The sequence below is a fragment of the Chanodichthys erythropterus genome, chromosome 16 (genome assembly GCF_024489055.1).
Source record: "Chanodichthys erythropterus isolate Z2021 chromosome 16, ASM2448905v1, whole genome shotgun sequence".
NCBI lineage: Eukaryota > Metazoa > Chordata > Actinopteri > Cypriniformes > Xenocyprididae > Chanodichthys > Chanodichthys erythropterus.
The window spans coordinates 32,572,329-32,590,290 of NC_090236.1; the positions used below are offsets into that span (position 1 = coordinate 32,572,329).

The window sequence follows — 17,962 nt, forward strand, 5'->3', positions numbered from 1 at the left end:
TTCTATGGGGTTAAGGTAAGGCGAGTTTGCTGGCCAATTAAGAACAGGGATACCATGGTCCTTAAACCAGGTACTGGTAGCTTTGGCACTGTGTGCAAGTGCCAAGTCCTGTTGGAAAATGAAATCTGCATCTCCATAAAGTTGGTCAGCAGCAGGAAGCATGAAGTGCTCTAAAACTTCCTGGTATACGGCTGCGTTGACCTTGGACCTCAGAAAACACAGTGGACCAACACCAGCAGATGACATGGCACCCCAAACCATCACTAACTGTGGAAACTTTACACTAGACCTCAAGCAATGTGGATTGTGTGCCTCTCCTCTCTTCCTCCAGACTCTGGGACCCTGATTCCGATTTACCTTCATCAGAGAACATAACTTTGGACCACTCAGCAGCAGTCCAGTCCTTTTTGTCGAGACACTTCTGACACTGTCTGTTGTTCAAGAGTGGCTTGACACAAGGAATGCAACAGCTGAAACCCATGTCTTGAATACGTCTGTGCGTAGTGGTTCTTGAAGCACTGACTCTAGCTGCAGTCCACTCTTTGTGAATCTCCCCCACATTTTTGGATGGGTTTTGTTTCACAATCCTCTCCAGGGTGCGGTTATCCCTATTGCCTGTACACTTTTTTTCTACCACATCTTTTCCTTCCCTTCACCTCTCTATTAATAGGGACTTTAAGCAACAGCTGTTGATGGAACGGCAACGACGACCGGAAGTAAACTGTCAACTGCTGTAGCTAAAGAACGCAAAAATCACTAAGCAACAAACAAAGAAGATGGCGTGGATCATTTAAACATTTGACATAGTAAACAATACATTACATGTAAATAAAAGCAAGAGAATGGTTGCTGTTGGCATTAAATGACATACAGATACAACTAAAATACCACATAACCATAGAACATAACATTTACTTATCTAGTCTGTCACGTATTATCGACTACGGCAAATGGGCTACCCTGCCGTAGTAGACGGTTACAGTAGAACGTCAAGAAGTAGCAGTTAAATTTGTGCATGCGCAATGGAACGCCAGAATGACGTTGCCGTTGTATCAGCAGCTGCTGCTTAAAGTCCCTAATGTGCTTGGACACAGAGCTCTGTGAACAACAGTCTCTTTTGCAATGACCTTTTGTGTCTTGCCCTCCTTTTGCAAGTTATCAGTGGTCGTCTTTTGGACAACTGTCAAGTCAGCAGTCTTCCCCATGATTGTGTAGCCTACAGAACTAGACTGAGAGACCATTTAAAGGCCTATGCAGGTGTTTTGAGTTAATTAGCTGATTAAAGTGTGGCACCAGGTGTCTACAATATTGAACCTTTTCACAATTCTAATTTTCTGAGATACTGAATTTGGGATTTTCCTTAGTTGTCAGTTATAATCATCAAAATTAAAAGAAATAAACATTTGAAACATATCAGTCTGTGTGTAATGAATGAATATAATATTCAAGTTTCACTTTTTTAATGGAATTAGTGAAATAAATCAACTTTTTGATGATATAATGACCAGCACCTGTATATTTTGTTGACTTGTGTACTTACATTATCCCAAAAGTTTCCAAGAACATTTAAATCCAGATAAATAAGCACTTTTTAACCAGGGCATGGACGTGTCCGACTGTCCGTGCGTCACCTATCAGTGATGTCATACCCGTGTTACCCTTGATTTCCGTAGAAACCATGTAAAAGCTAAAGACGCTTTAATTTACAACTGTTTGGTTATAGACTGATTATAAAACTAATTATTGTTATATAGCTCATCATGTTTAGTGTTATTGTTTAAATCTCGTTCTCTTGATTTTCCGCGAGTACCATGCTTTACCATGCCTCAGAGAAAAACACTATTTTGTCAAGTAGCTAACATAGCATTATCAGATGCAGCTTTATTTTTAGTAACAGTAATACAGCATTTTCTCCATAATACAATACATTTGTATTCAATTGCATGCATTTATCAGCACAAGCCATCCAGCATTTAATATAATATTCCAATATCGATCTATCTTACTGCAGTGTCTCACAGCAGTACACTCAAATCGGCCTCGCTCTGATTCATACTACAGTAACGTTAATAATCTCAAACATTCTTCCAAATATCTTCCTTTGTGTTCAGCAGAACAAAGAAATGTATACAGGTTTGGAACAACCTGAGGGTGAGTAAATGATGACAGAATCCCTTTGAGTAAGTAATACTACATTTAGTGAGTTACTACCCAACAGTACACTGATTACACACCCTAAAACACAACACAATGTGAAGAAACAATACAGAAAATTCCTTTTACAAAGTACATTGGGTATCACTATAGAGAAGTTGGTCATTTTCACTGGAAGGTCCAGTCATGACCTTTTAAAAAAAACATTACGAAACACATACACAAAAAAAAAAATCATGCATGGATGAATTGTTTACAATATAGCATGCATTTAGAAAAAAAGACTGTGATTTTTTTTCCATGCCAAATTAAAGCTTTGAAATCAACTATCTCCCTTAGACACATTGAAGCTATAAACTCCCTTAGATGTCTTTTATGGTTTCTCTCAGACAGTTGTTGTTAGATCTCATGCTGCTTTCTCAAGAAAATTGAGGAAGTCATGCTTTTTTGAAATCACGCTTCTATCATGTCATTTGTTTTTCTCACATTTTTGCTATTTTAATTTTTCACTTTACCACTGTAATACCACAGAGCTTATGACACCTTTCAAAACATCATGTGACCTTGAAGGGTATAATGGGAACGTAGGCACTCAGACAAACAAATGTACACCTCAGTTCAACCTTATTTTAGAGTAGAGAGTTATGAAAACAAAAAGTGAGTGACTAAAGCAGCTACAGATCATCACACAATGTGTCACACAATAGTATTAGTAATTACTATTACTAGTAATAGTAATGTCACATAATAGTATTAAAATGCATTTTTTGGTTTCTGCAAAGTGTAAATAAATAAGCCCTCCACACTCAAGAGTAGTTATTGAGGGGGTGTATATGAGAGATGGTGTTATCTATGCTTTGTTCCTCTATAACCTTGTGGTCTTAGCATGTCGTGCAAATGTTTACCACAGAATGTTCTCAGTAGTTCAAGGTACTAAATGACATGTTTGTCCTGATCTCTCAGTGCAACAGTCGTTGCTAGGTTATGCAGGTTTGTCATGCAAACTGCCAAGTTAGGAGGGACACTACCTAAATCAAACTGACTTTCACGTCAGTTTGCACTGATTTAATACAAGACTTGCATTGCATCAGCTTTTTGCTATTTACACTTGCGATTGATCACTTTATAACAGTTCTCAGTTTAGTGAAATAACCCAGATAAGGAATCTGTTAAAGTTTTTAGCAGGATTTTAGAGGCAGTCTAACATGAATCACATGCTACCTCCTCAACTGTTTTTCGAGTTTTAACCAATCAGGGCTCAAACCACAGTTTGAGGAAGGCCTCAGCGCATATGTGTGCGTGCATGTGTTTTGTTTGACCTGGTCACTGGAAACTGAAAAGAAAGAGGAACAGTTTATGGTTGGCTTGCGTAAATGTCACCTATAGATGCCACTGGGTTTAATTTTAGACACACAGAGCATGAACGTCTATCACCTTTTGTGACATACACCTTCACTCTTAGAAAAAATAATTTGAAATATTTAAGTACACTAATTTATACATTTAACTTAAAATTATCAGGTTATCTCAATGTAAATATTTTGCTAGCTATAACAAACTAATTCAGAAAATGTCAACTTTCTACTAACAAGTTAACAATAGCATGGCACAAGACATACTGAATGAGTACACCAACCTGCTCTCAACCCAAGCAGCATGCGCCACATGTCACCATGATGGTAACTCTCTAAAAACACACATTAACAGGAACTCTTCCAAATTAGCATAACAAAACATTGATCACTACTAAATCTCCCTTACCATTAATCTTGCACAAAAAAACATTATATAACACTTAATTTTGGCACTTACTGTCCCTTTCGAGTGCCAAAGGCAAAACATGCTGGGAAATAAAAAAAACCCTGCCCAGTTTCAGTTAAAAGTAAGTTAGTCGAAATTAAAAGAAATGAGTTCATACAACTGAAAACAATGAAACAGTGCAGTTCACTAGAAATATGTCAGTACTCAACAGAAAAAGAAAGTTCTAAATACTCATAACAGTTCATTTAACTAATTTGTTTAATTTACGTTTGTCCTACTCAGACCAATTAAGTATTTTGAGGTTTAGGGTTTACAGTGTACCTTTAGGGCAGGGGTGTCCAAACTCGGTCCTGGAGGGTCACTGCAGAGTTGAACTTGTCTCAACACACCTGCCTAGAAGTTTCTAGTATGCCTAAGACCTTGATTAGCTGGTTCAGGTGTTTAATTGGGGTTGGAGCTAAACTCTGCAGGACAGCGGCCCTTCAGAAGGAGGATTGAACACCCCTGCTTTAGGGGTACAACGGCTTGTGATGAGTAGTATCCTTAAAGGTGCCCTAGAACGTTTTTTTAAAAGATGTAATATAAGTCTAAGGTGTCCCCTGAATGTGTCTGTGAAGTTTCAGCTCAAAATACCCCATAGATTTTTTTTAATTAATTTTTTTAACTGCCTGTTTTGGGGCATAATTAGAAATGAGCCGATTCAGGGTGTGTGGCCCTTTAATTCTCGTGCTCCACGCCCACTGAGCTCGCGCTTGCCTTAAACATCATAAAAAAAGTTCAAACAGCTAATAAAACCCTCAAAATGGATCTTTACAAAGTGTTCATCATGCAGCATGTCTAATCACGTATGTATAGTGTTTATTTTGATGTTTACATCTTGATTCTGAGTTTGGTAGTGCTCCGTGGCTAGCGGCTAACGCTACACTGTTGGAGAGATTTATAAAGAATGAAGTTGTGTTTATGAATTATACAGACTGCAAGTGTTTAAAAATGAAAATGTGACGGCTCTTGTCTCCGTGAATACAGTAAGAAACTATGGTAACTTTAACCACATTTAACAGTACATTAGCAACATGCTAACGAAACATTTAGAAAGACAATTTTACAAATATCACTAAAAATATCATGATATCATGGATCATGTCAGTTATTATTGCTCCATCTGCCATTTTTCGCTATTGTCCTTGCTTGCTTACCTAGTCTGATGATTCAGCTGTGCAGATCCAGACTTTAATACTGGCTGCCCTTGTCTAATGCCTTGAACATGGGCTGGCATATGCAAATATTGGGGGCGTACATATTAATGATCCCGACTGTTACGTAACAGTCAGTGTTATGTTGAGATTCGCCTGTTCTTTGGAGGTCTTTTAAACAAATGAGATTTACATAAGAAGGAGGAAACAATGGAGTTTGAGACTCACTGTATGTCATTTCCATGTACTGAACTCTTGTTATTTAACTAAGCCGAGGTAAATTTAATTTTTGAATCTAGGGCACCTTTAAAAAGACATTTTTATACCTTTTTTATTCCTAAAGGTGGACATTATTACAACATTAACAGAGTAGCAGTACATACTTTATGGTACTACTATGAATCTTTAAGAGGTTAATAAGCTACAAAGATATACTTTTAAGGGCACTGCCCCTAATTTTTTTTGATCTTGTCTGAAAACAAGCGATAAGATGAGTTTGTGAATTGAGCAATCAGTATTGCATTCAGCAATGGCAGCAAAAGATCGAAGGCAACCCAAAACTACTTGTTTTGAGAAGCCGCCCAACAGCGTGACCTAAAAATGATCTTGCATATACATGCTAAGCATCAGGGCTGTTTATTGCAACTTGTATATGAAATATTACATTGAAATATTATATGAAATAAAATATTATATATTTACATTTACTCCAAGGGAGAGCGTGCTCTAGTTTGTCTGACGTGATAAAGAGGAAATGTCCTTTGACACAGGATATGGCATAATGTTGCAAATAAAAATAAGTGTAATAAGTGTCTGGTGTGACAGTATTGATGATAAACAGGATGTCTGGAGCACGAAGATTCATACTTGACCAAGGATCCATGCATGCAATGTGCAAATTACGTAAATTGAAGTAATTAAAGGTCAGTTATGATAAAACTTTAAACGTTATTGATGCATAGCCAAGGTCAGAAGTTTTACGTAAATTGTTGGTAAAGTATTACGTAAATTGTTGGTAAAGAAGTTGCTGTGTATGCTTTTGCTCTAATTCATCAGCTAACGAATGATTAGTGTTTTACTTGTGCTGATAAGAATCTGGATCCTGTCATGTCATGTCAATGTGACTGGCCACAGTGGCAAACAAACCTATAGGAAACAGCGAAAAAGGGAAGATTATACTGTTACAGGTGCTTCCTTGTTTTCTTTCTTGCAATTTCATTGCAATCATGACAATACCAAAGTGTTACTCAAGTGAGTAAAAAACAGAGTTCAGTGCAGGCAATATATATATATATATATATATATATATATATATATATATATATATATATATATATATATATATATATATATAATATCAAAATGAATCTAGATGTATAATAATAGAATTGAGTGATCTTTCCTGGATGTCCAGACAGAGTCAGTATACATATGGCACGTAGGCAGGGCACTCACAGTCTTTCACATCAGAAAAGTTGATTAGAAGGTGTTGGCAGACGTGCCATTTACATTTTTGCTGTTGTTATTGTCAAGTTGTGTAATTGCAAAACACATTTTAGTCCTTTGCATGCAATTATGTTGCACCACAGATAACGCTGCATCAGGAAATAATGATACTGGGGAGCATGTCCAAAAAATGCTAAAATAAAAGCTAAAAAAAGTTTCCTCTTTTATGTTGCACTATGTATATAATGGTCTTGTAAATAAACGGTTTAGATTTGGCTGTTGTGTTTGGAGGTGATTCTAAGAGAGGGGGAGGAAAAGTGCGAAAGAGTTCATGCCTCTTGTGCGTCACTGTGGTTAAACCTCAGACTTTAAAAGCTTCTGCAAAACAGACGTTTTCCAGACGGCGCCAAAAAACAACGTGAAAGTGTTCTTAGTGAACGGGAAGGTAGCAGACAGCAGCTCATCTCTATTACTACTCGCTTTTTTCTCCAAGATAGTAGAGTAAGTACTGCCTTTACACCATTAGGTGTTTTAGAGTACTTAAAGGAACAGATTGCTAATGCTTAATTTAATAAACACACACAATTTAAAGTTAAGTGCAAATCTTTGTTAATGAGTATTTTTAATATTTCAATCTTTTTTTTTTTACTTATTCAAGAACAGAGAAGATCAACGATGAACATAACCGAGCTTGTGACAGCATTCGCTGAGAATATGACTTCAGAATATGTAAGTGAAATCTGAATATTTAGTGCATGCTGAAAACTCTGTCTCTCATTATAATTGATGTTTATCTGCATTTGTAATGCACATTATTGTGGTTAATAATCTAAGGAAGCTAAGTAAGACTCATGCTTTGCCATATTTCACAGGATTATGATGAATCTTCCACAACTATGGGTGATTATGAGGATGGGGCAGTGTGTGACAGATCTTCAGTGCGACAGTTTCGAAGCTACTATGAACCTGCTTTATATTGGATAATTGTCATTCTGGGAGCCATTGGCAACTTTCTGGTGGTCTGGATATACACACACTTCACAAACCGCCTGAAGGCGATGACGGATGTTTACCTACTGAATCTGGCTCTGGCAGATATGTTCTTCCTCTGCACTCTGCCCTTCTGGGCCGCCGATTCCATCTATGGCTGGGCCTTTGGCTTGGCTCTCTGCAAAATCGTCTCCGCCGTTTACAAAATCAACTTCTTCAGCAGCATGTTTCTACTTACCTGCATCAGCGTCGACCGCTACATAGTGATTGTCCAGACGACCAAGGCGCAAAACTCCAAGAGGGTCCGTCTATTGTACAGCAAGCTCATTTGCGTTTTAGTCTGGATCCTGGCGGCCTTGTTGTCCATTCCAGAGTTCCTCTTCGCCCGTACGAAAGAAGACGATGATGGCAATCACTTTTGCACCATGGTCTACTGGAACAATGAAAACAACCGTACTAAAATACTGGTTCTGGCTCTACAGATCTGCATGGGCTTCTGCATCCCTCTCATAGTGATGATCTTCTGCTATACCAACATCATCCGCACCTTGCTCAAGACGAGGAACTTCCAGAAGCACAAGGCCCTGCGGGTCATCCTGGCAGTGGTGGCGGTGTTTGTTATCTCTCAGCTCCCGTACAATGGCATGTTAGTCTTTGAAGCCACTCAGGCAGCCAACACGACAATTACAGACTGCAACGAGGTCCAGCGCTTTGACATCGCCGGACAAGTTATGAAGAGTCTCGCATATATGCACAGCTGCCTAAACCCGTTCCTTTACGCCTTCGTTGGAGTGCGTTTCCGAAAAGATGTGATCCGAATTTTCCAAAGCCTTGGCTGTTGTCCAACCCTCAAGAGCTCCAAGTCGGGAAGCTTTCACCGAGCATCTGTTATGTCGGACACAGACACCACCAATGCGCTCTCGTTGTGAACGGTGTAAGAACACTGCTAGTGAGGCTTGCTTAGCAAAAGACTTTGACGTTTTGATGCAGGTGCTTAGCATCTGAGTTTCAAAACAGAAGTTCAACGTTCCATAAGAGCTCTTTGCATGCTTGAAAACATGCTGTATGTTGGAGCGTGAAGTAAGCCAATGAGATGGCTGCACCGTTGAATATTGCATAACAAGAGTTCTCTGTTTGACTGAGCCATTAATATGAATGTCAAATCCTGATCATATAATTGTGTACTGTATGTGTGAACAGTGTTGCGGCAGGGACTGATTTGCCCATTTAACTGTTACGATATTTTCCATCTCTTGTTCAGCATTAATACTTCCAGTTTATCATATGTTTGATACCAACATGATTTGTCATGTACGAGCACTGAATTTCTTCTAAAACTGTTTTTCTTCTAAAAGATGTTATGAATGTTATTTTATGATGCTATTTTTGTCTTGTAATTGCTGCAAATGTATAACTGTGAATGTTTCATTCATGATTTAAAGCCAGTTTTGTACATTCAGGGTTTTGTATTTGTATTTTTTTTTCACATCACACCAAACATAACGTTGTATATAAGTGTTTGCTGCTCATTTTGTAATTTCAAACAGTATATTATATAGACAATATTAATAAAACCTGATATACAGTCTTCTTAATTGTCTTATTCCCTTTCTCTTATATAAACACGTATGCAAAAACACATTTTCTCCATCATACATTGATATCACTGGGATGTACACTGTCAGAAAAAACTGTGAAAAAAATGGTAAGGAAAGGGGAAGTACAGCTTTTCACGGGGCAGTACCCACAAAATGTACCCTGTAAGTGACCCTGGACCACAAAAGTAGTATATTTGTAGCAATAGCCAACAATAAATACATTGTATGGGTCAAAATTATCTTTTTTTTTTTTTTTTGCCAAAAATCATTAGGTTATTAAGCAAAGATCATGTTCCATGAAGATATTTTGTAAATTTCCTACTGTAAATATATCAAAAATATATTTTTGTGAGTGGATATGCATTGCTAAGGACTTCATTTGGACAACTTTAAAGGCAATTTTCTTAATATTATGATTTTTTTGCACCCTCAGATTTCACATTTCCAAATAGTTGTATCTCAGGCAAATATTGTTCTATCCTAACAAATGTAATACATCAATGGAAAGCTTATTTATTCAGCTTTCAGATGATATATAAATCTCAATTTTAAAAAAATTGCCCATTATGACTGGCTTTGTGGTCCAGGGTCACAACTGAGTAAATAAGGTACTAAAATGTGTGAGAATACTGCCTCAGTGACAAGGCCAGGGTACAATATTTGCACTTTTCTGACAGTGTATCCAAGCGTACTTAATTTAATAATGACATGAGAGAAACTAAGATGTTTTAATTGTGGTACTCGAATCTGGCTGGATGCCACAAGTGCGTACTGTGGCGAGAACCGTTGGGACTGACGTACACTATCTGTCTGGTTTACTCACTGTGGTATTGTGGGGAGACAGATACACTCACTAGAAAACAAACACGTGCTTGCTTTCAAAAATCAGCAGACAATGTGCTCAAAAAGTACCTTGAATTCAACAGAGCTTCAGGAAGGAGCACAGAAAATTACATAAATTTCCACATACTTATCAGTTTATTAAAATGTGCTCTTTTGTTACTTTCACAGTGCTTAAAGGGTTAGTTCACCCAAAAATGAAAATTCTGTCATTAATTACTCAACCTCATGTCGTTCCACACCTGTAAGACCTTCGTTCATTATCACAAATTAAGATATTTTTTGATAAAATCCGAAGGCTCCATTGACCGCAAGACTTTCAAACGCCCAGAAAGCTACTAAAGACATATTTAAAACATTTCATGTGTTCAACCTTAATGTTATGAAGCAACGAGAATACTTTTTGTGCACCAAAAAACAAAACAACGACTTTATTCGACAATATCTAGTGATGGCTGATTTCAAAACACTGCTTCATGAAGCTTTACGAATCTTTTGTTTCGAATCAGTGGTTTCGTGTATCAAACTGCCAAAGTCACGCCCCCCAGTGGTGAACCACTGAAATTTCAAAACATTTATGATGTAACAAAGCCTCGTTTAGTAGTCTCAGCCGAAGACCTCACACCCACAGACCGTTGGCTGAACGTCTGGTGCATATGGCACACTTATCTGGAAACACTTCAGGAGTTTCAAAGTCGTCATCTGGTTGGTGGAATTCTACAGGATGACCAGGAGACGTGTGGGTTGCGTTCTTTAACGGTCCGCTGAACAACTGATTTGAAACAAAAGATTCCTAAAGCTTCGAAGCTTCATGAAGTAGTGTTTTGAAATCACCCATCACTAGATGTTGTTGAATAAAGTCGTTTTGTTTTTTTGGTGCACAAAAAGTATTCTTGTCACTTCATAACATTAAGGTTGCACTACTGTACTCACATGAACTGTTTTAAATATGTCTTTAGTAGCTTTCTGGGCTTTGAAAGTGTTAATTTTCTGGAGGCCTCACTGAGCCGTCGGATTTTATCAAAAATATCTTAATTTGTGTTAATGAACGAAGGTCTTACGGGTGTGGAACGACATGAGGGTGAGTAATTAATTACCTAATTTTCATTTTTTGGGTGAACTAACCCTTTAAAAATTCTAAAAGTGTAATATATTATCCCCACTGATTTAAAAATCAAAGAAAAAACACTTGAATAAAAATATTCATATCAAGTGTAGGCTTTTTGTTTTATAGTGATTAAAAAATGCATTGCAGTACATGCGAAAGATCAAAATGTTCCGCTTCTCTGCTGCTAAATATATTTGTGAAGTGCAGACAGGGCAAATAACCACAAAGCATAAACACCTTGAATCTGTTAGTCTGCTGTGCTCACGACAGGAAGTGGCAGATAAGCCAACAAATGTTCTTTCCAAAGAGTGACATTTGACACGCGCTGGCTGTCAATCAAACAAATAAATCTAGGTTAAATATATAATTAAAAAATGTATATGTATATAAATTTAGGCCCATAGGCCTATAATACAATGTATAAACATTATATGCACATCCAATTTTGATGTTTAAATAGTTATGGTGAGATGATCGTTTGTTTTTGTCTGTATGACTCCCCCTAGTGATGGACATGGACATTTTTTTTCCATCATGAAACAGATGTTCAATATTAAAGTTAAAAATGGTAATTTACCTTAAATATATCGTGCGAGTCGTCATATAATACAGATAATGAAGCCATTAAAAGAGCTAAGAAATTTAACTAGTAGTAAATTACATTTAGGTTTCAAGTATAATCTTCGTTAGTGACATAACTATGGCCAGGGCCGGATTAACATAAGGGCTAGGTGGGGCTGAAGCCCCAGGGCCCGCGGGTAGAGGGGGCCCGTGATTGGCTGGAGGAAATGAGATTGACAAGTCATAGGTGGTTGATTTGTGTCTAATAAAATAACAAGAAAAAATTATTGGAAAATGTGCCTGACTGATAAATCATCGTCCAATCAAAATCACTTTACAATTCGTGCCATGACATCGGGAAACGCCTCTTTGCGTTACGCTATGGCATGTAGACTAGAAAATTGGCCTTTTTTGCTTTTTCAGCCTCGCTGGTGTTCAAAAAATGATTAAAAAAAGTGATAGTGGTGCGCAAAAACGGACAAATAAGCTTGAAAGCGAGAAAAGGGATGCTAATCTTATAGCAAAAATACCAAAACTAATTTCTTCGGTTCACATAAAACATCCGTACCAGTGGAAGACTCCGCGTGCAGCGGCAGCTTACAATTATCTTCACCCACCGACACCGTCGCCGATCATGCTTTACACGTTGAAGAAGGTGAGATAGCAGCTGCATCAAGTTATTATTCTTATAACGAGTTAAGCCCTATTCGGATGGATGGTAATTGTTTCTCATGAAAACGTAAGGTGTTTTCAACATTTGCAGGGACGAGTCGATTGATTTTATTGCCGTTTGAATTCAGAATGTCAGTGTTTTTCTCTCATCATCATCACCCGTGTAAAAATCCAGAATTAACATTCCTACAGTTTTTTTGACGAACACCAATGTCGTGTGACTTGTCTCCACTATCTGCCTTTGAAGCACATTCTATCAGTTGCAGTTCTGGTGCCTCCATCCGTACAACTCGACCTCGACACATTCACATCACACGTTAACACAGCGGTAGAGTTACTCACGGGACACTGCACTTATTCGCAATCACAAAAGTTCTTTATTTGCATGTGCTTTAAAGCCCTGCCAGTTAAACATGTCATTCGTGCGCTGCGCTTTTTCTGACCCCATACACCCGAAGCGTGCACACACACTTAAGCCTGTCAAACAGCACCTGACTACTGGACTTCATCTTTCGCGTCTGATTGCGCCACAATACTGTCAAATACACAAAAGGTTTACATAAACACAGTTGGTTATGTCTGAAGTGAGTTGAGAAAATGGGACGCATGCAGGTCTTAAAGTGACAGCGTCCTAATAGTTAGCATGCGGACCGTTGTCCTTAAAGGGATAGTTCACCCCAAAAATTAAAATCCTGTCATCACATACTCACTTTCAAGCTGTTTTAAACCTGAATGAGTTTCTTTCTTCTGTTGAACACAAAATAAAATATTTTGAAGAATGTGGGTAACCAAACAGTTGCTGGTCCCCATTAATTTCCATAGTAGGAAAAAAATATATATAATGTGGAAATCACTGGGGACCATCAACTGTTTGGTTACCCACCTTCTTCAAAATAGTTTATTTTGTGTTAATAAGAGGAAAGAATTATTGTGTCAGCAATATATGCAATACAATTTTAAAATATGTTAAATATTTTATATGTTAAATATATTTTAAAATATGTTAAATAGCATGGAATATTTAGTGTGCTTGTGCTTATATAAAATGATTTGATAAAATGAACTTTGTAAAAATATAAAAATAATGACAATAAAAAAAAAAAAAAAAATCTTGTGGTACAAGACACTGTGGCATGGCAATCATATGAAAGGGGGCCCTTGGTGTTGCTATAGCCCCAGGGCTCAATGTGTTCTTAATCCGGGCCTGACTATGGCTATCAACATACCTTTTACCTGAAAACCGCACCTACTAAGTTAAGTAATATGAAATATATACGGTTAAATAGATGTAAAGAAGGAAACAATCACTATTTAATATGTAAATAGAAGAAAACCAATCACATTTCAGTATGCAAATATTGGCATGACATCATCGCTTACCTGCCAAACGTTGTAAAAGTGTCTGAGGGAAACTTTAAGGTTTCTTCAGAACCTTACAGAAATGATCCACAAATCCAAAGTTTGAATTGTGTTTTCATGGGAATTATTACAAAGAATTTTGAGAGTTTCAAAACTGCACAAGTCTCTGATAGAGGACTATCGTCCAGTGAATTTGGCTTATGCATCATTTTAGTGTAACTGGCAGGAGCAGAGCAGGCTTCGATCAGATCTCACTCCTCCTGCAGGTGAGTGCACGTCTATGCTACACTTTTCATAGTTGCACTGCAGACTTTAAGGGATGTTTTATCTGGCCAACAGGTGCCTTTTTTTCGGAAGATTGTTATAATAAGGTAAGGGGTTTATTCATATAAATATGACACTTATATTGGATCCAAAAGAAACAAAACCTTCTTATCATAGTCATCAATTGGAGTTTTGCAAATGCCTTTTTTAAACTTTGAAACTACCAACAAAAAGTTTCAATTATTAATAAACAATATTATCTCTGCAAGTTTTTCATATTACATGTATAACTAGACAGAGCGTCCCGAGAGGTAACTTTAGATGACATATCCCTTTTCTATTGACACTCTTGTTTGAATATTCTGTGTTCACAGGACGTCTACATTACTGTTAGTACATCAGCTGGAAAGTCTGCACATGTCTGTGGCAGTGAACGCACAACAGGTATCATGATAGTGTTTCTTCTGCTTATGAAGTTACTTGAGCTGCCATTGTAACATGAGTATTAGTCTGTTTTTATGTCATTTAGAAATGAATTTAGATGCAAGTACAGTGGCTCCAAAATGTATTTTGACACTTAAGCCATTCTTAAAAATGTCTGAATGTCATTGCATTAAATGACAAGGTATTAAACCGTGTGTCAAGTCTTTTAAAGTATTTGACAAAAAGTTGTTTATTACATTTTATATTATCAAAAAATTGAATACTGTTCAAAATTAATACAAAAAATACCTGGACACTTTCTCTCGGTTTCACAGATAAGGCTTAGAGGGTTAGTTCACCCAAAAATAAAAATTCTGTCATTAATTACTCACCCTCATGTCGTTCCACACCCGTAAGACCTTCATTCATCTTCAGAACACAAATTGAGATATTTTTGATGAAATCTGACTTGTCTATAGACCGCTATTTAACCACCACTTTCAAGGTCCCTAAATAGTCCATGACTGCAGTGGTTCAACCTTAATTTTATCAAGCGATGAGAATAATTTTTGTGCGCAAAACAAAACAAAAATAATGGCTTTATTCAACAATATCTTCTCTTCTGTGTCATTCTCCTACGCTGTTTACGTCCAGCGCTGCCATTTTCTACATCAGAATGCTGACTCATTATTTTAACTATGTCTTTAATACCTTTCTGGACCTTGAAAGTGGTTGTTAAAGGAACACTCCACTTTTTTTGAAAATAGGCTCATTTTCCAACTCCCCCAGAATTAAACAGTTGAGTTTTACCGTTTTTCGAATCCATTCAGCCGATCTTCGGGTCTGGCGGTACCACTGTTAGCATAGCTTAGCATAGTTCATTGAATCTGATTAGACCGTTAGCATCTCGTTAAAAAATGACCAAAGTGTTTCGATATATTTCCTATTTAAACTCTTCTCTAGTCACATCGTGTACTAAGACTGACGGAAAATTAAAAGTTGCGATTTTCTAGGCCGATATGGAACTATACTCTCATTCTGGCGTAATAATCAAGGAACTTTCGTCGGTCTTAGTACACGATGTAACTACAGAAGAGTCAAGTTTAAATAGGAAAAATATCGAAACTCTTTGGTAATTTTTGAGTGAGATGCTAACGGTCTAATCAGATTCAATGAACTATGCTAAGCTATGCTAAAAGTGGTACCGCCAGACCCGAAGATCGGCTGAATGGATTCAAAAATGGTAAAACTCAACTGTTTAACTCTAGGAGAGTTGGAAAATGAGCCTATTTTCAAAAAAAGTGGAGTGTTCCTTTAAATTGCTGTCTATGGAGGAGTCAGAGAGCTCTCCGATTTCATCAGAAACATCTTAATTTGTGTTCCGAAGATGAACGAAGGTCTTACGGGTGAACTAACCCTTTAAGCCTAGTCCCAGACTAAAATGCATGTTTGAGCTGTTTTAACTGAAAGAAACTTGCACTGATATATCTTAAAATATGTCAGTGCCATTGTTTTGTCTCAAGATTCACACCAGTAATGTTTTTAAGGCATGTTTATGAAAGTAACTTAAATGTCCTAATTAAACTAAGGCTTAATCTAAGTCCTGTCTTTGAAACCAGACCTAAATGGCTGTCAAGCTTAAGTGGAACATGTCCATAGTTAATGTGATGGGTGTCGACCTAGGATTAGTGAGTTTTAACGTTTGATATTTTGTGACATTCAGTAACAGTTATGCATTTGTAAATAATTTGTATGCAAGTACTTAACCCATTGTATATTTAGATGAAGATCACAAAGCAATGCATTTTATTTCGCAGGTATCCTTAGCATCCTGCATTTCTAATGCCTCTACGGCACAGGAACCAACCACCTGTTGCAGCCAAACAAAATCATCCCAGGTGTAAGGAGATACTGACTTCTTACTGACCCATCAGGCATTGTCAGCCACATCTAAGTATAGAGTGTTTTGAAATATCAATCGATTCATTAGTGATTACGCTGACATTGTCAGTATTATATGCTGCAGATGCACTATTTGCCTACACAGATGTTTTACACTTCAGGTTTAAAGTAAAATGAATATATTAGAAAAGTAGATCAGATCAGGTCTTGGCACAAAGGCTTGCTGTGTTTGCCAGGAATCTTAACCTTTTGGTGAACTGAATGTACCTTTGTTTCATGCTGCAACACTAGACTTCTCACATTTTGCCAACCTGAAACTGATACTCCAATGTTTGGATATCTATTGAAGAGGTTAAATGGCATCTAGAGAAATATTTATCTTATAATTGCTATTTTTATACAAATTATTTTCTTCAGGCTGAAGCAACATCATAAAACCCAGTTAAGGATGCTGTCACACAGATGGCAGAGGCTTGGTCTTCAGCCTCCAATCCTCTGGGACACACAAGACCACATTTCTGAACATAGACCTGAGGCAGAATCCAGACCAACACTGGAAATCCACTCCATACAGGTCAGCTGCATTGTTTCTTCAAGGGACGAAGGACCGGATGAGATCAAGGCAATCAGCAATTCCCTTTGTAGTAGCTCCAACAATGAACCTCTTGAAGTAGCGGCTAAACAGTCCTCCAGCCAGGTGTCAGCTGAGTCTGAAAACAGTGACCTCTCCGACCAAGAGAAAGACAATATTCCTATACTAAAATGGGAAACTCCTGTAGAATTGGACCTGAGGCCAGACTTTTTTGATATAGATCTAGAATCTACAGAGACTGGAGAAGGAGAGCAAGTGTATCCTGAGGTTCTTCCATTTCCACTCAAAGATCTCGACTTTAGTCAGTTGTTATCTAGAGCGGATGATTTGGAGAGCCAGCACAACCTTTGTTTAACCGACCCTTGTCTTGCAGCTATGGCGGCGCGCATGATAAAGATGGAGAAACTTCAGACTGCAACTATACAGAGAGAACAAGGAAAGGCAGCCAGATCTCGTCCAGCAACTGCTTTGGTACGAAGCGCCAATCGTCTGAGGCAGGCGGAAAGCCCTTGTTCCCAGGCAGAACACTTGAGGAATAAAGGCACTAATTCAATTTTAGATGATGTAACAAAACTCACGCTTTCTTCAAGCTCTCATTCAAAGTCTATGCATCGTAATAATCGTCCCTCGCCAAATGATGGGAAGGTGTGGATTAGATTTGAGCAACCACCGGCTTTACCCAAGAAGCCACATTTTGGTGCTGTCAAATTAAAGAAGACTGAAGCACCTGTTCATGATCTTAATGCTCATTCGAGTACGTCACCAAAATGCAATAGTCCAAATAGCTTTAAGAGACACAAACCCACAAAGAAAGCCATGCCAAAGCCTCAGAAGACTTCCTCTGAAAAGACTAGTGTTCCTGTTAAAGCTCCTTGTAGGAAAACGTGATATAATTATTTTAAAAGGGTTTTAAGCTTGAAGATTGACAGTGTGTTATTAAATGTGTGCATGTCACTGTATTTAATGTTCCAAATTCAATACAAGTTGAGCTCCACCAACAACATTTGTGGCTTGCTGTCAGTTACCACAGAAAAATAACTTTGAATTGTCCCTAAGTTTTGAGGGGGAAAAAAATCTTGTACACACTAACTTAGAACAT

General features: G+C 37.7%; 2 protein-coding genes across 2 annotated transcripts; both read left to right on the forward strand.

Annotated features, from left to right (window-relative positions):
• Positions 1-5,962: 5,962 nt before the first annotated feature.
• Positions 5,963-17,751, forward strand: LOC137003793 (uncharacterized). The gene is made up of 4 exons (XM_067364074.1): positions 5,963-6,031; positions 14,321-14,390; positions 16,187-16,269; positions 16,689-17,751. Exons 2-4 carry the CDS (start codon positions 14,364-14,366, stop codon positions 17,749-17,751), a joined length of 1,173 nt encoding a protein of 390 aa, XP_067220175.1. The 5' UTR covers positions 5,963-6,031; positions 14,321-14,363.
• On the forward strand, positions 6,754-9,126 carry ccr9a (chemokine (C-C motif) receptor 9a). Its single transcript, XM_067362539.1, has 3 exons — positions 6,754-7,055; positions 7,213-7,283; positions 7,427-9,126. Exons 2-3 carry the CDS (start codon positions 7,230-7,232, stop codon positions 8,471-8,473), a joined length of 1,101 nt encoding a protein of 366 aa, XP_067218640.1. The 5' UTR covers positions 6,754-7,055; positions 7,213-7,229; the 3' UTR covers positions 8,474-9,126.
• Positions 17,752-17,962: the final 211 nt, after the last annotated feature.

What these genes read in the sequence shown, in the direction of transcription:
- ccr9a (XM_067362539.1), top strand. Translation starts at nt 7,230, where the DNA reads ATGAACATAACCGAGCTTGTGACAGCATTCGCTGAGAATATGACTTCA. An exon ending in AGAATATGACTTCAGAATAT is followed by an intron (nt 7,284 to 7,426) that starts GTAAGTGAAATC and finishes CATATTTCACAG; the next exon opens with GATTATGATGAATCTTCCAC.
- LOC137003793 (XM_067364074.1), top strand. Translation starts at nt 14,364, where the DNA reads ATGTCTGTGGCAGTGAACGCACAACAG. An exon ending in TGGCAGTGAACGCACAACAG is followed by an intron (nt 14,391 to 16,186) that starts GTATCATGATAG and finishes TTTATTTCGCAG; the next exon opens with GTATCCTTAGCATCCTGCAT. An exon ending in CAAACAAAATCATCCCAGGT is followed by an intron (nt 16,270 to 16,688) that starts GTAAGGAGATAC and finishes TATTTTCTTCAG; the next exon opens with GCTGAAGCAACATCATAAAA.